Source organism: Ambystoma mexicanum, chromosome 14 (genome assembly GCF_040938575.1).
Source record: "Ambystoma mexicanum isolate Mex_15411 chromosome 14, UKY_AmexF1_1, whole genome shotgun sequence".
Lineage (NCBI taxonomy): Eukaryota > Metazoa > Chordata > Amphibia > Caudata > Ambystomatidae > Ambystoma > Ambystoma mexicanum.
In genome coordinates, this window is record NC_090940.1 from 393,017,508 (window position 1) to 393,043,130 (window position 25,623).

The following is a 25,623-nucleotide window of genomic DNA, read 5'->3' on the forward strand; positions in this document are numbered from 1 at the left end:
GTATTCCTTAATGGGCCACACTCTACTTCCAGGTTGGGCCCTCACAGAGTTCATATTCTTGAGTTTTTGAACTTCAGTAGGTGTTAAAGGTTAGCCTTGGTGGCGGGGAAAAAGGGCACCAAATCTTTTGGGAGTGGCCGAGCACATTGCAGGCGCCACACACCATCAAATATTACAGTGTACTAATTTTTCTATTCTTGAAATATGCCTTGTAACGCATTCAAACTAATTTGATGCACATTAAAGCCATCTTTTAGACTTCATGAATTCTGTGGTGCACCTACGCCATCACAAAGCATTCTTGCCACGACTTTATCACGCCCTCCTTTTGTCTGTATTATGAATCGCCACTTTCCCACCCTCTTACATTTTACCTTACTCATTTTCCTTCTGCAGACTAAGGTCTGGATACCCCCAGCAGGGGCACACTATTACATCTCCCAGGCATGCTGAAGTGCTCCGAGGCCAATACAGAGGCCATTTGGTGAAGTGTAAATACACTTTGAACATAGCAAAGGCAGACTCATCCTTTGTTGCCTACTATCCAGTTGGTAAGTGAGATACATAGAAGTAATTATGTTGAAAGAAAATGTCTGTTCCATAGATACAATTCAATTATTAGCCGTGGCTTATAGTGATGTAGGATGAAATGTATTAGACAGCAAAGAGCCGACTCGGTATTATATATCATAGCAGGAGGCTTTGACTGCTGGCAGTATGACTGCAATTGAACTACCTCTGATGGCAGGGTTTCAGAGGTTTCCGCATGCCACATACATGCCAACATTATCCAATCTATTCGGTAGAGGTTAGTCCAATCCTGGCTTTAGCTTTCCATTCTGGGACTTCTACTTCTGGATTATCCCGTTTATAAACTCGGAAATACACTCCCAGAACATAAAGTTAAAACCAGTACCAAACTAGTGTCTCCCAGATGCAGTGTATAATGTTGGCAAGTATGTGGCCACCACGATAATTATAACATTTGGTGGAGTTGATGGCGAGTTTAGCAGTCTGTCGAAAAACCCAGGCGATCATGTGAACCTCCAGAGATGACCAGAATACAGATCCGAGCAGGAGGTGCAGTGGCAGTATACCGGGCCTTTCACACCCTTTGGGGCTCTATATTGGACTCAGGCATGATGTGGTAATGCCGCAGGGATTGTTGTTGCATATACTGCAAATAAGTTATGGCAGTTACTTTATTCTCATCTAAACTATTGCCTACCAACCGGTGACAGTCAGTTGTGCTGCCAAATTATTAGCCCGGCATCAACGCTGCTGCACAGAGACCTGACTTTCTTTGATACACCAGTCCACCTGCGTGAACAGGCAACCAATGAGCAGCACTGGGCCTGAGCCAATGAGACCCATTTATATACAATGAGATGTTCTGCAATCCTCCTGCATTGAAGCCCAGCTGCACCTTCTTAGTTATTTGTAGGTCCACTGAAGTGAAAGACTGAGCAGCGTCCCATCACAACCTCCTTGGAAACATACTCGCCAGCATTAGAAAGTGGCAGAGCAAATAAATGGATTCCCAGGTAAAACTTGTGTGTGAATTTTAATTCACCAATTAAGGGGAATCTATTTGCAGAGTTTGAAAAAGATGGGAGGTTTGTCATAATGTTGGAGTTGCAACGCATCGGGTCGGGAAACCCAGGTGCTCATCATGGATGCCCTTAGTGAGGAATAATGTTGAACATATTTCCTAGCACAGCACCAGCTGGTAATGTAGCGGCACAATGCACACCGCAGCAGACATACTGTGTGTCGAGTGCTTTCCAAGTATTAGGACTTGCATAAGGGATAACAGTGCTAAGCGCCTATACGCATAACCGTCAAGGAGCAGGCTTTGCCTCTGTTAATTGCCGAGAGCCTATTAATCAGGACCGTGCACATTGTTGGGCAGGTGCGGTTCATGTCTGAGCACCTTCCCCCAGAGCTGGTTTTATGCACATTCCTCGGATAGTTTGTGACGTTGTTGGTTTTCATTTGATATGTGAATGTTCTACTAACTCTACCACAAAGTCACACTTGCGGCCTCGCAGGGATTGCTTCCTTGTTTCTTTGCCTGATAGCTGTTGCCTAATATATGAATACCTTATCTCTATGGCTAGGGGTAGGTGGCGGGTGTGTCTTTTTTTTCTCCTTGTGTATGTTTGCAGCATTGAGATTTGGTGTGAGGTGAATTTTGTGTGTGTGCCTTAGTTGGAGATGTCCCGAACTTAATGGCAGAGCTTTATTTTGCTCTCCTTTTTTTGGTTTAGTGTTCTGCATGTTTTGTGTTACTTACTGTAAAGATTACCACTTGTAATAGTGTGGGCTTTAATATTGTCCCATAGTCCTGGCCTGAACATGATTGGGGCACGTGACGCTGCTCTTGACATATGATGGGCAAAACATACTGGCTTTGCCAGCCACTGTACGATCTTTCCTTGCTTTCAGAACAGCCGTATTTGTTTGGTATATGTTGCCCTATGTTTGGGAGCCTACTTGAAGACTGATCATTTATCATTCTAAATCTGATGTCCCAAAGCTGCATCTCGACCAGTTCGTCGGCATGTGGGACTCCAACCTGCTTTCACTCGTCTCTCTCTTTCTTTTTCTCCTTTTTCTTTATCTTTTCTCCCCTCCCCCGCCCCCCTTATAGGTTACTCATACAAATCTGGACAATTATTCCCTTCAACCAAGAGGGGAGCTGAGCCTGCTTCTCAAGACCCTCCCTAAGGGTCTGGACAAGTGCAACCTCACTAGGATGGACTCCCATTCCGATAAAGATCTCCTGGTCCAATGTACGTTATCTGCCTATGTGGGAACTGAAAGACCGTTGCTTCTGTTTTGAAATATCACACAAAATAAGAATAGGTACATGGTCATTGATTCTAACATTATTTTCCAAAGTCTATTATTGTGTTCCCTAAACCTCACCCTTGCCAGAAGAACACCCTATCCTTCCGGGTTGTTCTCACCCTAGGTTGTGGTGGTGTACTGCCTATCTAACAGGATAGGAAGAAGGGCAAGATAACCCTATCACTACAATGGAAGACACATTCTTACTAAAAAACACAATCTGGGAACCAGTCCCATGACTGGAAATGGTGGAAGAGCAGTTCGCGTGGGATTATTCGGTAAACGGTATACTGCCATATAGTTTATTCACCCTTCGCGAGGTGTGCTCAACCTACACATAAAAGTAGCTAAAAACCAAAGAGAAAGTGAAAGCACTCGCTTGACAACAATTATCCTTCTTGTTTAATACAATGGCTGCTTACAAAACCTGACTGGGCTGAGACCCCACTGAAACCATGAGAAAATTAGCCTGCCCGAGGACCACAAGTCTGAGAACCACAAAATGAAGAGAAGGAGAACCTGGAGGGTTCCAAGCACTGAGTCGAATCTGGGGGAATTGTATGAGGAACATTTTCTTGAGGAAGGGGAAACGGTATTAAAGACATTAACTTTTGACAACTGTTCCTGCAGAGCGGTTGTGAACTGAGATTTTGAACACTGATGAACTTTGTAAATGAGAAAGAGCTCCAAATGATTGGGCCAGGCAGAAGCCAAAAATACAGAGGTTATGTTTTCTGGCCACCTTCTTTTGTTGTTTTTTCTTCGAAGTGGTAGGGCCAGTTAGCTTTTAGCATTTTGACTCGAGCTGTGTTTTTCTCGGACATAGACAAGCGCCCTTTAGTTTTATTAGGTAGGGAAGTTCCCTCAAAGCGGTAGGGTTAGACAGGCATTTTTCTTTTTCTTTAAATAAAATCCCTTAAATTTGGCACACTACTTAACACTAAAGTTTATACATTCTGGCTATATGCCCATTATGCGACCATTACATCCTCTTACCACTTATCCTGCAACTGATGCCCAAGACAGAAACCCTGACCAGTGGCAAAACCAACTCTAATCTAATCACCAATTGGATCCGAATGATGAATGGCTGAGCGACTTTCTTGGATGGGTTCACAGTGAAGGCTCTAACTTTTCATGCTTAATGTTCATCAGCTGAGGCCGGCCGCTGTCCTTAACATCAACTGTATGCAGTGTCCCTGCAATGCTTCATGGATAACATATAATCCCTATAACTTTCTACATAATGTTGTGCTCATCTATGCAATCATGGCATGCTAGATTGGTATATTGACCACTTAAAGGTTGGTTAATATTAGAATAATATTTTCTACTGCTTCCACCATGGTTCATTGATGGTTACCTTCTCTGGCCCAGTCGACAACTACTGTCGCTACCAAATCGTAAAGGAGAAGTAGTGAGTTATGGTGTGAGGTTTGCAGCATGAAATACCTGCATGTTGGGTCTAGTATATAACACACATCAGTCTCAGCCTTCTCTCACCAGTTTTGGAGGGAGAAATATCTGCAGACCTGGTGTCACCCATCTGTCGTTTTCATGTATGGCACCTAAAGGCGTATTAAGCGCTGAAGATTAAGGTGTCTGAAAAGCACTACAGTGCCATAAAACAAGTATGGAAAAGTAGGTTGTGCAGGCTTATTGAACAGCCCCCCTTTTATAAACCACACAACCCGCCCAGAACTCCAGGCCAACATGGTGGGGAGGGAGATGCTACAGACCTGTGGAGGCGAACAAAAGGCATTACTGCGTGTTTCCAGGATCATAAACTGACGCAGGTACGAAACCCAGAGAAAATGCAATTGGCACACGGCCCCATTAAACCAGAGAGAAAACAATACGAACATTGAACTGAAAGGCTAGAATAGCCGTCAAAACTACAGACCGTTAAGAGAATGTCACGGGCACCCGGCCCCTCTGATCCATTGAGAAAAGGGATACAAACAGTGTAATACAAGACTGGAATAGGTGACAAAGTATGCCAAGTTAAAAGAATGAGGCAAGCACACGACCCTCACTAAATAAGAGTGGGAAAAGATACAGAAACTATATATTGAAGTTCAAGTCACCGCCAAGAGTGTCAAGGGCCCGACAGAGGTCCCATGTTGAGAGAGTACAAGGAGGCAGAATACTCTAACGCGAATAACATTGTGCAAAAATCATGGTGAGCAGTGTTCTGCAACTGGGCAACATCCCTCAAGTTAAATTGTATGTTGAGATGAGACTTTGTACCACATAGCTAAATAGTTAACAGATTTTGCGAAGTCCTAATGCCACGAAGGTGGGAAAGAAGTGTATTTTCAAGTCGTCCTGGAGGGATTGGAACATTTACAAATAAGAAACCGTTTCCTCATCAGAGAGGGAAACCCTTATAGCAGATGGTTGTTTTTCCAAAAGGATTTTGGTACGTAAATTGTGAAGAGAATCTACATTATCTTTAAGACTGAAAACAAGTCAACTACAATTGGGCCAGGTAGAAGTCCATACCAAGGCTGGTGAACCACCCTCCCGTTTATTTTGAGTTAGGGATTTTTTCTAAAGTGGTAGGGCCAGTTAGCTACTTAGGATTCGGACAGAAGACTTTTTTATTTGGACTTAACGACCACCGTTAGTTTCACCTTTATTAGGTAGGGAATTTCACTCATAGCGATAGGGTTAGTTAGGTGTTTTACTTTTTATTTATATAAAACTTGTGAATTTTGACCAAATGTAGTCTGAGCCCTTCTTCTGGTTCACCACATTGTGTAATTGTGACAGTGTAAAGTATAGGTAGAAGGATTTATCCGCCATGTGACTTTTTATCTTTGTCTGAATGTGGTGTCACTTTTCATGTGTGTCTTTTGTTGGTCACATAAGAGAAGCGTGTTCTGGAGAAGACGATAAAACACGATCAGACTTGCGGGCGGGGGGTCATTCAGAGTTGGGTTGTAACAGTAAAATCATGCAGTATTTGGCAGACACTGTTGATTTTTACAATCCACCCAATTCAGTATTTGATCAAATACCATCATTGGTATTCCATGGGAACACTGGTGGTGGTTTTTTAGGTAGACTTTTTGCTGAAAATCCACCTATTTTTTGCTCTATTTTAAAGGTGGAGGTAAAAAATCGAAACTGGCACCAAATGATTTAAATCTTTCTTTTTACTGTACCAAACCCAATCACAGGTGCAATAGAGTGAAACACGGTTTTACAAATGGCCGTGTTGAGGGGGTAACAAAGTGGGCATTCCTGATTGCCTCCTCTCGCCACAGTATCCATGTAAAGCATAAAAGTGCCAGAATGGACCCTTTTGTACATAAAGGAAGTCAACAGTAGTGATATGAACTACTACTGCACGTAATCCATTTCTCCCTTCACATTGAGGCTGAAAATAGCTATGAAAAAGTTTTACATTACTGCCATCAGACTGGAGGTATAGCATGGGAGGTATTCCAGAAGTACCACCTCTGCTGTTGGTAAAATTTGTATAGGGTGGATTTTCGGATAGGGTGGATTTTCAGAAATACTGGCATAGCTAGTAACTTTCTTCAGCAGTATTATGAAATCCACCCAACTCTGAATGACTCCTTTAGTTTGTATTTTTCTAATAATTGTGAACCGCATTCTACATATTTCTGTTTGTTTTATTAACTGTGTCCAAAAGTAAGTAACATAAACACTCCAACAGCCATTTATACAACCCCTATATAAATAACATTCATGGGTGCTCTTCAGGGTGCTATCAAAAACTTTTTGTATGAAGACACTGGTGATCAAGAAATTCACCAGAACATAGTCTGCAGTCGTAATAAGCTGATGTGGATTGTAACAGAACAATGGTGTATGGGGAGCAGTGGTGCCAACATTACCATGCAGGGTGAAAGTAAGTGTTATTTAAATGCATACATTGCCACTGGGCGGTATGAACATGCCCCTGCAGCCTAGACTCTGCTCCCTCCACACTCACTGTGACCCCATTTACACAGAATCTGTGCAGGCTTTGCTGCACTTGGTTCCTTTCTGGCAGGCTAGGTTCTGAAGGATTTTGTCTTTTTCAATTATTTATTTTTACATTTTGGAGCTCTGGACCATGGGGCAACAGCCCAGCTCGCATCGGGGCCCCTTTGCCAGTCTGCCCCTCCATATGATGGTCCAACAACTCATAAGGACTGGAGGGGCAACGTGCATAGCCTTCAAGTGCTGAGGGAGTACATATTTGTCAAAATGTACATCTGAAATCATTCACCAATATAAAAGGTCAGATGTGGATTTGTCCCTGTGTGTTTGTCCGATGGAGTAGCTTTGACTGTTGTCACCGCTAGAGGGAGCTGTTGCCTTAGGATATGTAGTGGTCCTACTGAGTTAATGTAAACCTGCACTTTGGCCCCTTTACAGGGGCTGCTCATTAGTTATTGATATTTTATTTCTATCGCGCTCATACACAAGTGTTTCAAAGCGGTACAAGGCAAGGGAGGAGAACAGGGGAGAACAAAACAGCGATCTTACTAGGCCCAGTGACATTGAGAACGCGCAAGTGCATGGCAGAGGGGGAGGGGAAAAGTGCATGGAAGGGGGGAGAAGTGGAAAGTGCAAAGCAGAGGAGAAACAGATAAATAATAATAAAGGCAACAAACAGTGGTAATGCAAGCCAGCAATTTGCAAGTGCTAGGTTTAAGGCAGGATTGTAAACTGTTACTCGAGCCATCGGGTTGAACTATCTATTGCGTTTTATATAGACTGCAAATCCTTAGAAATTCTTTAGTGCTTAATAAAGTGGTTGGCTGTGGCTGTGGAAGGCTTGAGACGGGGCTTTGCATTTGCCTGAAACATCAGCGATGTGGGAGCGTACAGTGGCGCAACCTGATCCATATAAGGCGTGAGTCAGCTGCGAGGAGAAAGCAAACACAGCAGCGTGCAAACAAGCTCCTCTACCTTCACATCTCTGGGCATCTTTGTCCATTTACATTTGGAAAAGGGAAGCTGTGCGGTTCCTCCTTTGTAAGTTCGTGGTCTGCACAACCGTGAATAGCTAAAGCCCAAAGCAGGTGTGTTTATTTGAACGCATGCCTGCTTTTCCTGGACCTGCATCGATGTTTTCTGTGCCAAATGGGACGTGGTCCAATGGCTGCACCCATGTCAATATCTCAGCGGCAGCGATTGCTATTAACTGGCAGCGTTCATTTTGATAGAAAGCTCATTGGTGTGCTGTCCGAATGCTTCAGCTAGTCATAAGTCAAGTGTAATGTAGTGCTGCGGTATGGACATCTACCAAGGTTTCATAGTTGCACATTTAAGAACATATGTACAGATTGTTTACATTTGATTGTTGTACAGAGATCGGCGCCAGCATAAGCTGTACCCACTGAGCTCGGGATAACATTTTTGGAAAGCATACTGTTGATAGAAGCAGTGTTGCTTTCATTAAGGGTTTGGGAGAATAAAAAGGCTCATTTACGGCACCAGATTGTTAACACTATTTGGCGTAATCCTGCCCAATTGCCGATCTCAGGTCTGGGACATAGGCAAACACTTCTATGAAACATGGATGGTGCCGCTTATTTTGCAGCCTTGGTAACAGAGCGACGCGTCTGCATCCTGACATCTATTCAATCAGTCTGTTCCCAAATGAGAAAGCAGGACATGAATGAAATCCGCAAAATGAATTAATGACACCCTGCCATCAAGCATACAGGCATATCTACTTTTGGGGGCATTTTAAATGTGACTGAATGTTGGTTTCTAATGCTAGATTTAATGTACTTCTTTTAAGAGCTGAAACTGTTAAATGGTTAAGCAGTCAAACTTTGGATATGAGTTGCTTGTTTTGTTCTGGGCCTCGAGAAGATGTAATGCACTGTCTATTTCCAAAATAGGAAGACAACCTTATTACCGTTACTGAGCGAACCACGATTGACCTATTTCGGCCGTTCTTGTATTATTTATTGAAGGCGACCTCGCTGTAATGGTGTTGGCTCCCTTATCTTCCTTTGGCGCGGAAATCTGGAAGCCCTTTATTGACATCTTACTGGTACAATGTATTACATTTGTCGAGGATTGTGCACATTTTTTGAACGCATTATTGTTTTTTGTCGGACTTGAATTTTAGCTCTATTGGTCTTTTTAACTACTGTTCATTATTTTTTTTTATGGAATCAATTTTAATGTGTTTTGTAAAGTTGTATGGAATGTTTTTCGAAATAACCTGGACTTGATAAGGAATACATTCTTAGCCGGAAGTAGCATCTGTGATCATGTGAAAGATTGACAGCGGCATCTAACTGAATGAGTTTATGGCAGAGGAAGGGTGGAGCCGAGCATCTCCACGATGGCAGCTCCTACCAACAGCTCTCTGCTCACCACCAGCAATGTTTCCTGAGTCCTGAAGCTCCCATGGGCTGCAGAGTAGTGGTGTGGGCTGTCATAAGGTGCTGAAATGAGGCTGCACCTATAGTGTTAACCCCTTTCGTGCCCGATCTGCAGTAGGGTGATCGGCACAGGGCTGACGACTGGGGACAAGATGGCAGATCAGCAGTAGCGGGGTGAGTCTCTAGGGAGAAGAGGCTTAATCCCCATTCATGGAAGACTGTGCAGAAGCAATGTGAGGGCTCCTCTCTCCAGGCGGCTGACCAAGGCGCGCCATCAAAGGGTGTAGCGTTCCATACTCGAGACGACCGGTCCAGTACCCTATATTCTGGGCTCCGATCCCCTATGCTCCAAGTTCAATGCCCACCATGTAAGTAAGAATGCTGTGACCTGCTGGCACTTGAAAAAAAAAATTAGTACAACCGGTTTACCTTTTAACCAGGCTGTGGTCATGTAATTTCATAAAAAGTCCAGTTGATGTGCCATTTCATGTATGCCTGGCAGATATGGGCACAACACACTCGCCCTGGGAACGAGAGGCTGCTGTCCCACATCGATTTGAAACCCTGATCTGGCCAACTCCAACCTTCATCCTTCCGGGGTCGATACATTGATTGCCAAGAGTGGGTAACAATGTGACACCGAAAACTACAGTGCTTAGAATTGTACTCGCATGAAGCGCTATATCAATCACCACGCTATCATTATTATTGGATGCATTATTCCTCTGCCTGTTATGGGCGCTCACTCATGTATTCCACCCACCTCACAGAATCTGACCCCCCAGCCCTGGCCAAGGTAAGAATTGAAGGACCTCTGTGATGTCTGGACCACATCGGGCACGCATTTCACATGTGAAAGCAGAAGACACATTGATTGACACAATGTGAGAGGCTTTCCTATATTCAGTGTTTTATATCAATAGTGGTCTATGGTGCTTAGTAATGAATTAGACTGTATACATGAATTTACTGCCATATAGGATTTGAATATTTACTTTTATACTAAGTTGAAAGGCTAATACCCTACCTCAGCATGGCAGACTTATTCCTGTGTGCAATCAAACGTGGGGCACCCGAATAGTAGGCAGTGCAGAGGACAGATGGAGGAGTGTTTAACAGAAACATTCTGTTGTACCCTTGCAGATGCGAAAGGTGCAGAGACCAATTCATTTTAGTTATTTTTCTTCATCTATATAGAACTTAACGCCAGAACTCCGGTTACATGAGCTTTTCAAGGAGATTGTACAGGATTAATTAAGCTTGATAAATATCTATTCAATGAAATATGGTTTTAACATGTATTGATTGAATGATAGTATTGTATAGTTTTATCATTTTCACGATTTCTTATAAATGTCTTTTGTAGGTTGTGTTTTCGATTTGATGTAAGATTTGTGAAAGATTTTGTTAATTCAAAACAACCACAATAAAGCATTTTTTTTAAATTGTATTATTTTTTTAAAGATGCTTTGTTGTGATCCTGTACTGCGGTCATGCATCTGCACAGAGCCACCACTGCCTTCCAAGCGGTGGAGCTGATTCCACAGGCTCTTTGCCACTCATGCTGGGAATGTGCACTAGGACTCCACGTTCTGAAACGGCTTCATATTGTTTGTGAACGGGAACTTGCTTAAGTATCCCGGTGGATCTGAAATCCACTAAAAGGGGAAGCCCGTTTTGATATCGACCGTTTTTTGTTTATACCAAAATCATGTGTGAATGTATTTCTTTTGACTGAACAAACAATGAGCTCTTGCCTACCAGTTGGAAATGGTAGCAGCGTCTTGATTTTTCCACGTGGTGAAATCTAGCATAATGGATTGAGTCCACCTTTAAGTCGTTCGGTTGTTCTTGAGATGGTTGTTCTTGAGATGAATGGGTTTCCTTATCAAGTTTCTTTGTTCTTGGCATATTCGGAAAGCGAGCGTCTACACTCCCGTGTACAGTAGTGAATACTGCCTTAACCCGGGAAATTTCAAATGGGCACATTTGGCCACTAAGGAATAGTCGTATTTCCACTGGCCTTACACGAGAGCGCTCTCTGTGAGCACGTGTGTGCCCTTCATGGGGAAATATTTCTGGAAAGCGCCTATGCCTTCAGGTCCAGTCTTGCATCCCTTGCAAGGAATGATTGGTCTTTTTGTAGTGCTGGTTGTACTTTGCATTGGCAAGCGGATGCTTCATCTCCGAGCTGCATGTCCCGGGTGGGTTATGCTGCAGTGCATGTCTTTCTCCGGGCGGGTTCTGCCGGGAGCATTTCAGCTGCGGAAGCCGTGGAAAGAAAGAGTTCACAGGGAGCTGCTAACAATAGCTCCTGGCTACAGGACACGAGCTTGTGAAGTGCAAGGAGCTTGTAGCATATATATATAGTTTGCAGTAAATGTAACTTCGTAAGATTCGAACAATGTCGCTTTTCAATTCAAGATATTAAAGTTATTGACCCATTCTGATTTTCACTACATTCTAGAGGTCACTCTATATGTAATCATGTTAAAATGAAGGGATGCTTTCTAATACAGTTCTTAAAATTATACTCAATAAAAATTAAATAATTCATTGGGTATCTGCATGCTATAATCCCTATGACCAGCGCCTGACTTTGCGTTATAGTTAATCATATTGCATACTTAAACACACCTTATTAAAAAATCACTAAAAAATGTCATTGAGTTGCATATTTAGCATACTCCCAAATGGCAAACACAGGTGTAGTGTCATGTGCACCCGGTTTTGATGTCAAAAGTTGCACCCTGTACTTGCATGTGTGGAACTGGCCATGCTATTTTTTAAACCCTTGCAGGAGCCACATGCCTCCCAGTTATTTCGATCCTGTAGACCATGCGTGTACTCTTTCAGTGGATGGATTCTACTGCCACTATATTACACCAGCCAAATTCATTCCTCCCCAGTTAACATGTTGGTTAATGATTTCTAACTGGATATATACATTGAAGACGCCAGCATCTCACCTGCAGAATATCCCTAAAGGGTTACCACCAAATTCTGTTTGACTCTTCATGGAAACCAGAATCCTGTGGGCCAGGTGGTCTATGGCCTGGTGCAGACGGTGCAACCTTGTTTCTGGATGGTAAATGTTATGCTAACCTATCTAACCTATATTTATATGAATATATAGCTATATCTGCATGGCTCTAACCAAACGCACCATGCCGCGGTGCACTTCCGCGTCCTTTCAAGTAGAGCGGCCTCATCTCCTCTGCACCGATCCCATACTTACCCGCCTCAGCTACTACTCCGGCCCTCTGTGAAATTACCTCTGTGTCCAGAAAGGATCCACGTTTACAGAGATAATTAAATATATCATTGAACTACACCAACACAATGTGTAGAAATGTTATGAATGGAAACTGCCCATTCAAAATACCATTTAATAATTATAAACCTGCAATTCACAAACAAGTACATGCATTATATTCAAATAGTATGAATAAATACCTATCTAAGTAAAAATAAGGGCGCCTGGTAGAGTCCTGATCTACCCAGGAGGGTACGTATATAATCAAAAATAATCAGGATGTGAGATCCTACAAATCAGCAGGCTATGGTTCTGAACAGAAGAGTTTATTTCAGAAAAACCACAAGTGTTATTGTTCAATTAGTTTACATAACTTCGATAAGCACGAAAGGCTCAAGAAGAACGGACAAGAGTGATTGAGTTTGGTGGAAATACAGATTGTACATCAACACTAAAGAGGTTAATACTCAAGAGTTCCACCTAAGGGCACAGTGGTATACAACAGTTAGAAGAACATGTATTTATACAGTAGTGCACCCGGGACATAGGGTGGTCCAGGGTATCGTAAACACGGGGTGTACACAACATCTACAAGACATACACGAAAAAGGGTATTTGCAGTTGTGTCACTGGGGATCGACACAGGTGTGTTTCGGCCAGGAAGGCAGAATTGTTGCCTGGATGGTGTTGGCCTTCTTCAGGATGAGCACCAAATGTGGTGTAGTCCGTTTTGTCTGTGAATAGAGAAGGATTTGTAAGGATCTCAGGGTCTAATTGTGTTATTTATTGTTTCATAATTGAGGCGTAGTATTGCCATATCGAAAGACAGCTTACCTGCTGCTGTGGTAGCATTGGTGATGCTGTATAGAAACATCAAAGGATTAGTGCTAGATGGTAGGTGCGAGACTGCACTAGGGGGAGCCGTGGGTTCCTGAGGAGTCGATCCTATCTGCTAGAGGAGGGCCTAAAAAGGTCCCTCGTCTGTAAAAAACCAAAGATGGACGTGAGTATGAAGCGTCGATACAAACGTCTAGAACTAGGGTGAGGGTGTCCCTGGTCTAGTAAACACTGTTGGACGTTTGTGTAATGGTGAATGCCATACGTGCATAAACGCTCCAGGGCGTGTGGGCAAGGTGGTGTCAACCATTGCCTTAAGTGATCTAGGGCGTGAAGGGTATCGACCCATTGTGTGAGGACAAGTTGGTTTCAAAATGGCACTAAAATAGTGCCTTTGTTGGAAAGTGCGTCCGAACTAGTGGTGCGTCTGTGTTCCTATGATGGATCACAGTGCGCAGGAGTGGCCGAATAGCAATATGTGGTTGCTGTGCATTTTATACACAAAATGGTAATGTGGACCCAAACGGAGAAGGAGGTGGTTCCGCTATCATAGGCTACCCGTGATTGAGTAAACGGATCAGTGTAGAGGGCACAGCCTCTGGAGGCGTGAAAGCTGGATTATTGCACTTACTGCGAGCCGTGAGAGCAACGTGCGTCGTCGGGGGATCTGTTGCTGTAATGGTAGCTGTAACATCCAAATGAAACCATCTTGGCTAATAAGATAGTCCCAGAGTGGTGTCTGGGCCAATGGCACGGGTGCGGGAGGTGCTTGGACCAATGGGAGTAGTCTATGCCGTTCCGTGAATTGCCGACGGTATCGGTGGACGACTGAAACTACTGGAACTGCTAATGATGCTGGGACATGTAGTGCCTGGTCTAGTGGAGGCGCTGAGGAGCCCAGTGGGCGATCTTGGTGAAGGACGGGACCTAGTGAGAGGCGCTATGGAACCTGGGACATGTGGTGCCTAATGATGTGGTAGGGCACAGCGAGAGTCAATAATGCTGAATAGATATCGGGTACTAGACACAGCATGTGGCCACAGTTCTATTCAGTGATTAAAAACGGTCCAAATGGGTTCATACAGTTTAGTGACATGCATGTGCTCAGTCCAAACATTTAGCCTCTGGGTAAAATTTCGAGGGTCAAACGAGCCATATATGGCATTATTGTGTGCAGTGGGTGGGGATTAAACCCAAAAATGTTTCCACTCTACGGTTATGTTGAGGCCGTGGCGGACTGTGTCTAGTCTATGGACCCACTTATGTTCCAGTTTTGTGAGGGCCAGGTCTATGTTGCCTCTGCGTTTCTGTGGCTGTAGTTGTTGTAGCACAGGCCAGATGAATTTTTCATGCGTATGGCCTTTTTTGTTGAAGTGCTCGACCAGGGGTTTATCCTGTATTTTGTTCTTAATGCAGGATCTGTGCTCGTTGATCCTCTGTTTAACAGGTCTGATGGTCTTTCCGATGTATATCATGACGCATGGGCATTTGATGACGTAGATGACATATCTACTTTCGCAGTTTGTGTGGTTCGTCATGTTCCATGTGAAATCTTTGTAGGTGAAAGTTTTGCTGTTGGTCGTGTGGCGGCAAGCCACACAGTGTCAGCAGCTGTAGTGTCCCACGACTGGTGGCAGGTTCCATAATGTCGCTGGTGTTTTAGAGGTTTCCAAACAAGTATGGACCAAAGTGTCCCTTAGATTTTTGTTCTTTCTGAATGCAAATAGTGGGTTCTTTGCTAGACTCCCTTCATTTTTGATGAGGTGCCAGTGTTTCCTGATGGTGGTTTTTATGAGGTTGCTTATTGGGTTAAAAGTTGTGACGCAGACAGTCCTGTCTACGGGATCCTTGGTTTTGGTGGTGAGACAGATGGAACGGTCTGTTTGCTGCTCTTTTTTTGGCCATTTTTACGGATTTTTTTCGGATAGCCTCTTTGTCCTAGGCGAGTTTGTAGTTGTTTGGCGTGTAGGTTAATTTTTCTTTGTCCGTGCAATTTCTACGGATGCGCAGGAATTGACCGTACGGGAGATTGTACTTCAGACCCTGTGGATGATAGCTCGAGAAATGGAGGAGACTATTTCTATCCGTTGGTTTCCGAAATAATTCAGTCTTTAGTAGGTTCCCAGAATGGTAGATGTGAAGGTCTAGGAAATTTATGGACTGGAAATCCCACTCTATGGTGAACTTGATGTGGGTGTTTTGGAGATTGAGCCATTGGTGGAAGTCCAGGAGTGATTCTTTGTTGCCTTCCCATATGACAAGGACGTCGTCAATGTATCTGCGCCATACCTTTATATTGGCTCTGTAGGGGTTGTTGTCTCGGTAGATGTGGTCGTCTTCATACTGGGCCATATACAGGTTGGCCAAATCTGGAGCAAAAGTGGCACCCATTCTGCCTAAGATACACAAACATGCTACTAAACCACCTGGCAGACTCATTGTCTCGGCCTGCGACTCGCTACTGGAACCCTTGTCATTATACACGGACCATTTTATGAAACCTTTTGTGAGCAAAATGCAATCCTACATCAAAGATAGCACAGAGACCATCAAGATCCTAGACACCGTCACTCTATAGCACTAGACTATTGTTCTTAGTCTGCTTTGCTTTTGGCTGCAAAGGTTAACAGTACACCAATATTATATTTGTATCACTTCAAGAGTTTACGAGAAGATAAGAAATTATATGAAGTACAACATATCTTACATTATATACCATACTTCTAAATCTCACCATACCACACAGTACCTCGAGTGAATAGCATAAAAATCCTACATATGCTTAATAACAATCAATGATTGGTAAATGCAGAAGTAACAAATCTGTACAATGATGTGGGCCTTTCTCATTTGGTTTGTGAAGCATAGGTTCGTTAGGGGTGGCGCTCAAGGAGATTGGCCAGAGTGTGGGAGGGAAAGAGGGAGCAGGGGTCCCAATGGGAAGGATCTCTTTCTTATTGGCATTAAGGCAGAGATCGTTAGTGGTGCACCATGCCTGAATAGCAGACAGGCAGTCGGGAATGAGAGGGAAAGAAGAGGAGGTAGGAGATGGTAGCTTGAAAGAGAGATGCGTGTCATCAGTATAACACTGGAAATTAGGAGCGGAGGTGGAGATCAGATGGGCTAGAGAGGTCAGCTAAATATTAACTAGCCTTATCTGACAATTTACTTCAGCCATTGCACTTCATGTATTGTGGACTCCAGAGTGATCTATACATGCAACCAAAGCAGTGCAGTTCCCAAAATAGCTTCCTGCACAATGTAATTCGACCCCCACCAGTTCTTCATTTAGCAAGGTATCGGGTGCAATCTTGGGGAGGCCTGTATTTATCCCCTTCTCCATCAAATACTTTAAAAACTACTGGACAGAATAACCCCAAACCACAAAAATTCCCTGAGTCAACACTTTGTGTCCTAGTTGTTTCGGACCTGGTCCAAATATGTCCAGCGGCTTGGGCTGTGCGGTGGAGCACAAATGTACATTTTTTGTCTATGGGGAAAATGAATGGAGAGTGGGGCCAACTGTACCTACTTGTCTTCACAATTTCGACCAAATCTGTTGCATGAGACAAACGTTATTAGCAATTCATTTGTTGGGGTTTCCTATGGGAGTCCAACTAACTTAACTATATATGTATTATAGCATGGCTAGTAAGAATGAAGCTGGCGATTGTGGTCTAAGTGTAACCAATATGAATGATGAACTCAAGGGACCTTTAGATTGCCTGTAGGCTTGGAGTCCTCTTTCATCTTATACCAAATAACTGTCACTAGGATTACCTATTATACTAGCTAATCACGATCATGGCCATTGTTCACTTCTTTTAACAATTCGTTTTAAAGGTTCTATGTGATTTTACCGACCACAATTAGAGTGGTAAATTTCATCGCGGACAAAATGCCGAAAAACACAATTCTTTTGAAATAATTGGGGGTGTCCCCCAAACCCTTGTTTTTTTATACCCTTATAACGCCACCCCAACCCCTGTTAATCCCTTTACCCCACTTCCCTGTATTTATTTAATTCATGTTTGCTGTGTATTTTGGTATTATGGTCCACTCTGAAATGTACCACTCTGTAATGTTTTAGATATATTGACTAGATACCAGGTTTAAATGGTTCTTGCATTTTATTGAATGATTAATTGATTTAGGTTCGTTTTACGCTATATAAATATAATATCTGTGATGAATTATATGAATCGCAGGTCAATTAAATGTTGTGCACGTTTTATGGATTCTTATCCGAAATAAACATTTGCAAATCACAAGTAGTCCCGCATAAGAGTACATGTAAATCCATGGAGCTTGCACTCGATGACCACTGTTGCCTAAACAAATGATTTTCTTTTTCCAGAATCACAGAGGCTCTCAGCCATTTCCTCCTCCAGCAGCAATGACCGGATGTCCATTGCTACCTCTCTCAGCACAGACTTGTCAGACTCTGATCGCCCAGTAAGCCTGGTGTCTACTGCCTCATCTGACTCCCTGAAAAGTATTCACTGCCCCTATGACAATAGTACCAAAGCCAGCATGTCCCAGCCACTGCCAGACTACTTGCAGAATCAAAAGGCAGAACTCAATCCAGATGCTTTAGAAACTCTGCAAAAAGACTGTCAAAGTGTTGAGGCGGCAGCACACACCAAGGTCAGCCAGATGCACAATAATAACAACAACGCTGGCAACCGCCGGGGTTTGAGAGGATCTGGATCTCTCTCCCCTTTTGCTGCCAAGGTCACTGTGATTACTCACAAGTTAAGCTATGTGGAACGCGTGGTGCTTGAAATTGTGGAGACGGAAAGGATGTACGTCCGAGATCTACGGAGCATTGTGGAGGTAAGCCTACAGAGTTCTGCTTCAAATGCTTTCTAATCTGGTTTATTTTCTTAAGTATGGATGCTGTGTGCTTCCATTTGAAAGAGCTTTAAAACAAAGAATAGGCGTCCCCGACCACATGAACCCAGGGGAGAACCAAAATAATATGTACCAAGAGGGAAGAGGGGTTCACATGTATGCAACCGGAGAACAAATCGCCGGGATAAACTACAACAAGCACAGGAGTCAAGTCGGGGGATAGATCAGGTCAAGGAAAGTAGAATTTCATCAATCTTTAATAGACACACATTCAATTATATCATACATAGTGCTGAAATTACAATAAAAGCAGCATAAAAACATACCATCAATACTCCACATTTCCTATTAAAGTGCATATTAGCTTGATAGTATTCCTAACATATTGGAATAAATACACTGGGAAAATTATAATGGTAGTTTGAATTAACTAGAAAAAACAAAAAGGAAAAAATATTCAAAAAGAAAAAACCAAAAAGAAAAAGAGCAACAAACCTCCCTTTCCATGACGTGCTCGGGTACCAAACTGCTTGGGAATAATGGGGGGGTGGAGGGGTGGGTGTGTGTGTGTCTTGTGCAACAGCCCAAATCCTCGCTAGGTGTGCAGGATAGCAAGCAATGTCATCACAAATGGAACATTAATAGTGCCATTTCCGATAAAGATATATTTTACTTTGTACCCCTGACTTGTTTTCGCTTGTACCTGCTTTCTCTTTTGCTTTTATTTTCTCACTTTCTCTGTTTCTTCTCTTTTTTTAATCTGCCTTTTTCAGCTGCACAACCATCAACAAATATTTAGTTTGAGGTGGGAATGTCAATGAGGAATCTAATCCAAAATGCTCGCAACCCATGTAAGGAACTACATAAAATCATAGCAGAATTCAAATCCCCCTCATGCTCTCGCCTGTCAACTCCAAGCCTTATGCGACACCCTCTCGCTCAACTACTGCAATGCCACCAAAGAAAGGCACAACGCTATCATTGCCAAACTAAAAACCCTACCACCACCGCCCATTCACCCTCAGCCCCTCCCACAAACCATGCCACAATTACAATCTTCTTTTGACTCCTTCTCCCCCATCACAAGTCTTGAATTACTGTCGCTGGTAGCAGTCAGCCGCCCGTCAGGGTCCTGGAAGACCCGTGCCCACCAGCAATGCTAAAAAAAAATACTAAACTCCACCTGTGCAGGTAACGTTGCATGCTCAATATTTAACCACTCAATCACATCAGGATCCTTCACGAAAGCCCTAAAAACATCCTACACTAAACCCATTCTCAAAAAACCGACGTTTGACCCACTTCTTCCCCAAAACTACCGACCTATTTCCAATACACGTTTCATTGCCATACAGATTAACCGCGCAGCCTACAAACAGCTTGGCCAATTTGCTGAAGCTAACAACCTCCTAGACCCAGCACAATGTGGTTTCAGCTCACTTAAGGGAACAGAAGCCTCCCTAGTTTCCATCTGCAATGACTTAAAAAGAGCAGCCGACGCAGACGGCTGCGCAGTTCTCATCCTGCTAGACCTTTCTGCAACCTTCGATACCGTTGATCACTCGATTCTATTAGTCAGACTACAAACACTAGGAATCAAAAGCACAGCCATCTTGTGGATTGCTTCCTTCATCTGTAACCGGTCACAAATCATCCACCTCGACCAGTTCACATCCATAGCATGCTCAGTTTGTAAAGGGGTCCCCCAAGAAGCATCCAAGTCACCGCTAATCTTCAACCCATTCCCCAATCATCCGCTCGTACAACCTTAGCTGCTACAACTATGCAGATGATACTCAGATCATCCTCAAAATCCCAAACTCCGAAGGATCTGGCGGCCCGAACCGATCATCGTGCCTCTCTGACATTGATCACTGGATGACAGCCAACCACCTCATCCTCAACCCTGGGAAAACCGAAATACTAGACTGCAGGAAAACATCACTCCTCCCCCAACCAATCCCCTGGCCTGAATCACTAGGACAAGCACCGGCACCCGCAAACTTGGTTAAAAACCTTGGATGTGAATTTTACTCCGATTCATCCCTCACCCAACACACCACCAGCGCATCCAAAATCTGTTTCTTCCACATATCCTCAGGCGGATCTTCCCCTACCTTGCCTATCCCCACCGTTTCTCGGCCATCCACGCCATCATCCTCTCCTGCCTAGACTATGCAAACTGCCTCTACCTAGGAGCCCTGGCATCCCAACTAAGGAAACTCTAAAGAATCCAAAATGCAGCAGCACGCCTGCTCATCAACCTGCCTGCCAGAGAACATATCGGCCCTACCCTGAGAGTCCTCCACTGGCTCCCTATTGCTCGACAAATCATCTTCAAAGCCATGTGTATTACCCATTGTGCAATCCACACTGGACCGGAATTCCTCTGAGACTAAATTGTCCCCTACCAACCTTCCAGAAACCTCAGATCCTGCACTGCATTCCGCCTGGTGATCCCGCCCCAAAGCTCCACAAGGCATGGCGGTTCCTCCTTCTCCGTCCAAGCGCCAATCATCTGGAATTCCCTTCCCTTACACATTCGAAACACTGAAAAACACCTGAAATTCAGGGAAGTCCTTAAAACCGGGCTCTTCCCAATACTCTCCTAACCCACTGCACCGCATGAATACACCACTAATAAACTCCCCCTCATCAATTGCACCTCATGGGCCGTCAGCTCTTGCAGTGGTTTCACCTGACACACTATCATGCTCAACAACACAGCTGCCGACCAGTACTCCAGGTAAGCCCGCAGCTTTCGTTGTGGCACACCTGATCCACCCACAACAACACTCCCACCCGACAAGCACTCCAGGTAAGCCAGCAGCTTTCGCTGTGGCACACCCACAACATTGTCTCTGCGCCGCCGCCCGCCAGCCCACATGAGACGCCCACCACTAAGCAATCATCTCTACTATTAACCTGCATCGCTCATTCAGGTAAGCTCTCAACACTAGCAATCTCCCACTACAGATGTACTCTCAAATCTAGGTACAACAAGAAATCTATGACTGCTACACTACGAAAACCTACAGTCTGAAACCTACGGCTTGTGAAGTGTATGGCCCCCCCGCACCATGCAGGATTCTCGAAACTAGGTTTTGCCTCCTCCTTTGTTGACTATATGATGAGTCCTCCTGCGTTTTGAAACCTAGGCCTCTTGCCCACTGTGCAGGATTCTCAAATCTAGGTGTAGCCTCCATCTTTGTTTTTACCGTATGATTTAAACCTATCGCATTGTGATACCTAGGCCTCTCTCCCTCTATACAGGACTCTAAAAATATAGACGTAATCTCCATCTTTGTTTACCATATGCTTATACCACTGCAGTGTGGGGCATCATCCTTTCTCCCACTGTGCAAGATTCTCAAATATGGGTGTGACCTCCATCTTTTAGTATATGCAAATGTCTGCTGCATTGTGAAACCTAGGCCCATTGGTATAGGACATCCCAATTCTAGACCTGGAGAAGTATTGCCCCAGCCGAGCAATCACACAGCCTACGGTACTTATATCCCACACCACTAGTGTGCACACAGGCTGCAGGCACAGCCAAGCATCCATGCACGATAGAATACGGCTACGGCTAAGCACATCCGGTCTAGCTTCACACACAGCTGTCCAGACTGATACACCTGATGTACCTCAACACCTCTGCCACTAGCATACAGTGATCACTGCCTGAAAGGGACCCGGTATAGCTGGCCTCACATAGACTCTCTCAACAATAGCAATCTATCTCTAACCCTCAACAGCACCCACCCATGTGTCTGACCTCTCTTGGGCTGCTTAGCCGAGCCTTGCCAGCCACCCAAGTCTTAGAATGGCAACATGCACATATGCAGCTCCTAAACTAAATTCCATAGAATTTCCAACCAGATTGACTACGGTCACCAAGGGCATTCCAAATGAGTAAAAAGCGCATTGAGGCCACACAAGTGGGGAAAGGACGATATACAAATAACTAAACGCAATACAATACAATACAATGCTCTTGCAGGCTGTGTTTAGTCAGACATAGGAGACCAATATGAAGACCTGTTTCAAGTGTCAGTATTATTACAGTAAATAAAATGCCCTGTCTATCCCTACTTCTACGAAGAAGGTTCCCTATTCTAAAAAAAGAATAAACACGTGCTTGTCAGGACGTCTTGCACAAATAAACCTTGTCCTCTGTCCAAAGCTATTCCAGCCTACTGACTAACCCTACCACTAACAATTGGAAAAACTGAACTTCGCCTGCAGAAGTGTTTTCTTACTCCACCTTTTCTGGTCTTATGCTGGTTGGTGGTTTACCCCCTCTCAAGTGTCTCGCAAATGCTCTTAACTTGTATTTCAAGCCCTGGCCTGCTTGTGCAGTTCAATGATGTTCCTTGATTTTCTGTACAAAAAGAATGGCTCCTGACGCCCTCAACAAAGTCTTGCTTAACTTTGAGAGTTTGTTTCTTAAATGCGGGACTTGAATTTGTAGATCAACCAATTTTGTGACTGGTATCTCTTGCTCACCCCTCTAGGGCGCTTGAGTTCCTTTGAAAGAATGGATTTTCTCTTTCCAGCACGGACCTTCTGACAGTTTTAATGTGGTTTCCCACCCTCCGGGAGTGGCTTGGGTTCTTGGCCCGGACTGGGCTTTCTGGGCAGACGTTTTGATTCTCTTGTGCCGCTTACCCTCTTGTGGTATCTTGATTTAAGGTTCACCCCTTCTGATTGTTTCTTACTCCTACGTCCCGTCTCCTTTCCTCCATACTTATGGGACATCTCTCCGTCCTGTGGGACGGGACCGGAGCACTTTGTAAAAAGCATCCAAAAATGTTGTCCTTCCTCTCTTTCTTGCGTGGGGCCCGGCACGCGGCCGTAACCCCGCCCACCTTGGCTCCGCCCCACGCATCACCCATCAGTCCTTTTCTCCGCTCATTCGGGACTGGACGCACTTGCATCCGCTGAAGTTTTTCTTCCTTATTTTCGTCTCTGGCTCTCGCTAGCGATCGTGTACTAGTCTATCTATGTCGTTCAAACTAGACTTTCCAGATTGTTCATCGTGTCACCGACGTTTCGCAAGGGCTTCTCCCCATCCTCTTTGTCTAGAGTGTTTGGGTCCAGATCACCGCTGGGACTCCTGTTTTTTACTGCGATTCCCTTTTGGTCCGGGCACTTCAGCGTTGGTTGGAGCGGTGGGAGGTTGTGTTCCGACGGAGTCCTCCTTCGCATTTTCAAGCGTTCATCGATGAAAAGAAGAAATGCCCGGTAAGTTCATTACTTTTCAGAGCACCCCGGCCGTGAGACACCTTCCTGGGTTCCTCCAGGGAGGGGCGTTGATCGCTCTGTCACCGGGGATTCCCCTGAGGTGTCCGTTGGGCCTAATAATTGTACCAGAGTTTTCTCCAAGGGTCTCCGTAAGGGGCCTGTGGATACCGGACTATGTTCCGAGGCCCCTCCTGTGGGGGCTGCTTGTAGATCCAGTTCTACTGAGTAGTGGGGTACCGGAGCTTGCTCTGAGGCCTTTCTATCGGCTTCTGTTAAGACGGATTTCTGAACTCTGTCCTGGTGGCGCAGAAGTTCAGAAGGCCAACCTAATTACTTGGAACAGGGTAACCTCTGGACGAGCCAGACCAATCAAGGTAGCGATCGCGGCGGTCAAGACTAGGTCTCGAGGGGTGAGGGTGACTGAAAGCCCGCAATGAGCACACAAAGCAAGATCACTTACAAACTACTCCAAACAGTTGTTATATTAAAAATATATACACATTTATTTCAAGGCCTTTAAAACAATGACCGTAGCGAGAAAATCACAATATAACGATAGTAAACCAACACATACCATATCAACACAATATATATACAAATACGACAGTCGCAAGCGTTATATGCACGAAATGTGTAGTCCACCTAAAAGGGAGGGAAAACAGGCAGTGCGAAATAATGCTTAGACCCAGTTCACCTTCAGAGGCACCTAACTAGATGGAAGTCCGAGCCCTGCGAAGAGTGGAGCCTTGTGCTCAAAAGTACCTGCACGCGCTGGTGCCAACGGGCAAAAGGAGAAGCTCTTCGAGGGAAATCGGGCAGTTCAGTTTAGTGCACAAAAGAAGAACAACAAGTTCCGCGACTCAAGCGCAGCCTCCACAGTGGGCAGAAGCAGAGCGCGAGTACGGACAAGGGTGCTGTTTGACACAGCGGGGAAAAGCAATGGGCTCCTGCAGGAGGGCGACCAGATCCTAGCTATGCTACTCACCGGTCCCCGATGCAAGCAGACCCAGGCTTCTCCGCGTCCGTTTCAGTAGCTGGCAGGTTCAGAAGAGCAGGGAACGCCTCGTCGTCGTGTTGAGTAAAAAGACGTCCCAATCGAAGAAACCTGCACAGTTTGTTACCACAGCAGGGCAACGGAGCGGCCGTGTGTATCTGAGCCAAATGTACACTACTCACTTCAGACTTGGGAACGCCAAGTGTACGAAGCGTGTGAGAGTGACAAGGACTCGAAATACTACACAACCTGGCGGCGGTTACAGAGCAAGACTCCCGTGTAAGCTGGTCAGTCAGCTGGATGGCCCAGAGACGCTTCCGAAGGCTTACTGGCAGGAGATGGTGAAGATGCCGAGAATAGCTGTTCCCGCTATTCCAAAGGGTCGAAGTACCAGTACAGGCCTTCTGGTTCGATCAAAGGTGAAAAGGGTTTCACAAGACGACAGCAGTGCAGAGGAGAAGTCCTTCAGCGGGTCACCAGCGATTTCTCGGTTCAGCCTCTTGGTTGCAGGATACTTGGCTCCTGTATTCCTTCGTTCGTGAGAACTCAGGAGATCGACATGGTAGTGGTGTTTCCAGCCCCCTCTTATCCACGGTTCCCTTCGCGCCAAAACGGAGGGGACCCAATGGGAGATCCGCTCATCAACACTCACACCATTCGTGGACCAATCACGGACCACGGTGGTCCCAGGCATTCACACCACCCTAGACTCTCTGGCACCCAGGATGTGTATTGGGACCAGACATCCCAGCCCACATCCTGGAGGAACACACAAGACATGTAGAAGCCCGCGAAAGCATCCGTGTTTCGCGGGAAAGTACATGCCCAAATAAGGAAGGCCCCGGGTCGGCTCGACCGGGGGAAGGTGAAGGGAGCAAGACGGTCAGCGGACAGGACAAAGGAGCCTCGTGGTCTGGCCATTTTGGGAGCCAGGCCACCATTTTGGGTTAAGCGCGGAAAACGCGCTTAGAACGCCAAAAGGAGCTCAAAACACAAGAAACGATCGCTGCCACCATTCCCGTCCCTGAATCACTTGCACCGATCAGATACAATCCTAAACGAGTATCTAGGGCCTGTAGAAGGCTAGAGACCCAAGAGAGCTGTAACTTAGCTTACAGTGCCCTCTTGTGTCATGTTGCACGAAAGCCGCAACATGATAAAAGAAACTACGGGAAACAGCGTTCCCCGGTACTGACTGTCTTAAGGGCATGTCAGTT

At 44.8% G+C, this 25,623-nt stretch overlaps 1 protein-coding gene across 1 annotated transcript in view; it reads left to right on the forward strand.

The window, feature by feature from the left end:
- Window positions 1-25,623, forward strand: part of PLEKHG3 (pleckstrin homology and RhoGEF domain containing G3) — a 352,319-nt gene that overhangs the window by 24,015 nt on the left and 302,681 nt on the right. Inside the window, exon 2 of the mRNA XM_069638314.1 lies at window positions 17,669-18,147. Within this exon, the coding sequence (XP_069494415.1) occupies window positions 17,669-18,147 (479 nt within the window). The remainder of the gene's footprint in view (window positions 1-17,668; window positions 18,148-25,623) is intronic.